This window comes from Rhagoletis pomonella, unplaced genomic scaffold (assembly GCF_013731165.1).
Source record: "Rhagoletis pomonella isolate Grant_MI unplaced genomic scaffold, Rhpom_1.0 Rhpom_scaffold_00003, whole genome shotgun sequence".
NCBI classification, from domain to species: domain Eukaryota; kingdom Metazoa; phylum Arthropoda; class Insecta; order Diptera; family Tephritidae; genus Rhagoletis; species Rhagoletis pomonella.
Window position 1 is genome coordinate 11,911,890 of NW_023458557.1, and position 4,348 is coordinate 11,916,237.

At 42.3% G+C, this 4,348-nt stretch overlaps 1 protein-coding gene across 1 annotated transcript; it reads left to right on the plus strand.

The window, feature by feature from the left end:
- Positions 1–1,689: 1,689 nt before the first annotated feature.
- On the plus strand, positions 1,690–4,068 carry LOC118736039. Its single transcript, XM_036466148.1, has 2 exons — positions 1,690–1,913; positions 1,992–4,068. The coding sequence occupies exons 1-2, from the start codon at positions 1,690–1,692 to the stop codon at positions 4,066–4,068; spliced, it is 2,301 nt and encodes a 766-aa protein (XP_036322041.1).
- Positions 4,069–4,348: the final 280 nt, after the last annotated feature.

Genomic DNA, 4,348 nt, shown 5'->3' on the forward strand with positions numbered 1-4,348 from the left:
GCTATTCAAGCGGGCAATGTCATCCTCCACCCAAGTTTTAATTGGTCACTGCTAAAAGATGTGTGGATTACATATGTAGTCCACGCGCCTAACGGAGGGTTAAGGACAACAATTACTTCGTGTGCAATAATAAATTCTATTCTCAAACCTTTGGAATGCCAATGGGCAAACCTCTTTCTCGCACGGTTGCGGATATTGTCCTTTTACGATTTACTTGACAATACCATTTCTTAATTTTTACTCGGAAACGTTCATTTTAGCAACATTAAAAAAAAAGTTGCTCCAGGCACACGCAAACAACGTCATTGTAACAGACGGAGATAAGGGAAATAAAACAGTGGCAATGTACAAAACAGAATACCTAGAAAAAATTAACAGCCTATTAGGAGACAAGAATACGTACAAAAGAGTAGATCCCACAAACACTTTGGAAAGAAAAGATAACAGTCTAGTGAATTACATATACAAATGTAAATACATAAATGCAAAAAAAAGCAACATTTTAAGAGTATTGCAGCAACGGCTCCGAGACTTTATGGGTTGCCAAAACTCCATAAGCCGGAAATCCCTCTACGTCCAATTGTTTAAGAAATTCTAAAGCCACTCTTCTCTGAAGACTACAATATAAAAAACTCTTTCAAATTAAAAAATAAACTGTCCGATATAAATGCGTGTGAAGAAGATGTACTTGTTTCGTTTGATGTGGTCTCTTTTCACGAACATACCAAAAGTCTTAGCTTCAAAACTAATAATGAAAAAGTTGTCAAAAATTACAAAATATTCTGGACTTTTGTCTTAATAACAACAATTATTTCATATCCAGTAATAAATTCTATTCTCAAACCTTTGGAATGCCAATGGGCAACCCCCTTACTCCCACGATTGCGGATATTGTCAAGGACGGTTCACTTGACAATACCATTTCGGAGATAAAACATACAAACACCGACATTAAATTTATATCGAAATATGTAGGCGATATCTTTGCAATAGTTAACCGCAATGACGTGAATGTAATTTTGAAAATCCTCGGCAAATACCACCAAAAACTCCAATTTACCATGGAAATGGAAGACAAATCCAGCATCCCCTTTCTTGACGTTCGCATCCACAGGGAAAATATAATCTGCTACTAGAATGGTACTCAAAACCGTCGTCTTTGGGTCGTCCGATAAATTTCCTTTACGGCTAAAATTTTAATACACAAATACGGCTAAAATTTTAATACACAAAGTACTCACATTGAGTGACAGGAAATTTCACGATATCAACATATAAAAACTTAAAAAGATCCCAAAAAGTGACAGCAACCCAGAAAAATTAACGCGCGACTTTAAAAAGCAAACAACTGCAGGAATAAAAAGCCGCCAAAATATAACTGTTCGCGTCTAATAGGCACTTTGTAAGTTGAATACCTAAGTTTTTATGTAACTAATTCATAAGCGCCTGATAGGCATTGACAAGGTATCATATTTGACAATTTTTCTTTTTTAAAATTTGGAATTATGAGAATAAATTCGAACTTATTGAACGTGTTCTTTCTTCCGCAATAATTTCCTGCTTTTTTCAACCAACAACCGCTTTAACCGCTTACATTTTGGTCCTTCGAGCCGGATACTGTCTTAGTTTTATAACAGCCAATATAACCCGCATTATTCGCAATTACTGAAATTTCACCGTACAAGCAAAATGTCGCTGAAAATTAGAGATTCCGCATTGAACGCCATTAAGCGCTATTTGCAAACAAGCAAATCCGACGCGCTTTCAGTAGATGTGGAGATTATTTCCACGTATCTGCAATTATTGGAGGAACAATGGTGCCGCTTCTGTGAAGCTCAACAAGAAGTGGAAATATCTTGTGGCGATGAAAACGTTGAGGTGGAAGAGCAGTCACGTATTCAAGGTGAGGAGTGGTACACCATCACCAAGGCAAATTTCCTACGCCTTACCGCAACGTAAAATCAACCTACTCATCATGCTATACACACAAGTCCTGCACCAGTGCCGCTTCCGAAGTTGCAGTTACCATCATTCGGCGGCGATCCCACCGAATGGCTTACTTTTCACGACGCATTTTGTTCGCTAGTTAATGCGAACGCAAGTCTGTCGGACGGGCAGAAACTTCAGTATCGGCGTAATTGTCTGAAGGGTGAAGCGTTAGACTTGGTTAGCAGTTTGGCAGTTAGTGACAGCAACTACATTGAAGCCTGGGAATTGTTGACTTCAAGGTATAAGGTAATACGGGTTATTGTTGACAGCCATATCAAAGCGCTGTCAGCGATTGATAGAGCAGCAAAGGATTCAGCCAAGGCCATCAAGCACGTGCTCAACTTAACCTTGCAGCATGTTGGAGCGCTGCGTGCACTCGGTCGGCCAGTTGAGTTCTGGGATGACTGCCTTATTCACCTAACAGTGTCAAAACTAGCGTACGAAACCCGAAAGCAGTGGGAGTTATCGCTTGTGGCAGACGATTTGCCGTCATTTACCGCACTTCGCGACTTTCTCGAAACTCGAGTTCGTTCTTTGGAGATGGTGCCGGTGTTGTCCGCAAACACTAAAACAATCACCGCAAAAAACGTTCTCCACTCAACCTGTAAACAAGGCGAGACAAATGGATCTACATCAACTGATACCGCTAATGCCACTAAAACACTATTTTGTACGTACTGCAATGGTGAGCACAAAATTTATACCTGTTCAAAGTGTGATAAACTCAACTCAAAAGCCAAGATAACCGCTATCAAAGCTCATGGTGCCTGCTTGAACTGTCTTAGTAAGGGGCATCAGGTGGCCAAATGTCGTAGCGCATCATCGTGTCGCATATGCCAACGACGTCATCACTCACTACTGCACGCTAGCTTTAACAGTCAACAGGCTGCACTCGCTATCAACGAAACCAGTCAACATGTCAATGTTGCCTCGCACTACGCTCATGCTGATCGCGTTATTTTGTTGGCTACCGCTGAAGTTTTTTTGCAAGACCACGCCGGTCGCTGGCAACCTGCTCGGGCACTTCTCGACAACGGTTCACATGCTTCGTTCATTACTGAATCTTGCATCCAACGCCTTCATCTTCCTAGAAGCTCATCGTCAATATGCGTCACTGGTATTGGATCAATCAAAGGAGGTTGCACCAAGGGAGAAGTTAAAGTTTGTGTAGCTCCCCGGTCATTAGTCTCGAACTTCCAGATAAGTACTCTTATTTTGTCGAAAATAACTAATGACCTTCCAACTACCGCTGTACCCTCATCACTTTGGCCGAATACTTGTGACTTACCCCTGGCTGATCCTAACTTCTCCAAGCCTGGACCTATTGATGTTTTGATAGGTATGGACGAAATGGATAAGTTCTTACTAGAAGGTCTCCGGATGGGGAAAAATGGCACTCCCATGGCGCAGAATACGGCATTTGGTTGGGTGTTGTTTGGAAACGCGATTTCTTTGCAAAAACTTCCTAATTCTATCTCTACGCTTTATTGTGACACCCAGCTAACGCAACTCATAACAAGGTTTTGGGAACTCGAGGAGTTGCAGCCAAAGAAGCATTATACGTCCGAAGAACTTTACTGCGAGAAGCTGTTCGAAGATACCACCAAACGAGCAGAAGACGGTCGCTTCATTGTACGCTTGCCTCTTAAAAAGGAGGTTCCGATTGGTGAATCAAGGGCCGCAGCAGTTCGAGCTTTGCTGCGAATGGAAAGGATATTCGCCGCGAACAAAGGTCTTCATGAAGAATACAGCAAGTTCATGCAAGAACTTTTAGACTTGGGTCACATGGAGTCAGCCGGTGCAGTTACTCACGCCACTTACTACATGTCGCATCACGCAGTGGTCAGAGAAACGAGTACCACCACCAAGCTCAAAGTTGTGTTCAATGCGTCCATGAAGACATCGTCCGGCTATTCACTGAACGACGCTCTAATGGCAGGCCCTCGGCTGCAACAAGACCTGTTCTCGATTTTGGTGCGCTTCCGCACTCATCGCTACGTTCTTATTGCTGACATCGAGAAAATGTATCGTCAGGTCTACGTTGCAGAGCAGGATGTTGATTATCAACGTATTGTATGACATGGATGTTCTTCAGAACCATTGCGTGACTATCGTCTTTTAAGGGTGACATATGGGGTGGCATCCGCTTCGCACCTTGCCGTGAAGTCCTTGCAACGAGCAGCGCTGGATATAGGCGACGCATACCAAAACGTCACTGAAATCGTTACGTCCGACTTCTATATGGATGATTTACTAACGGGTTCGGACTCATTTCAAGATCTATTTACGCTTCAATGGTTTACTAACGGGTTCGGACTCATTTCAAGATCTATTTACGCTTCAAAGGGACGTTTCTTAC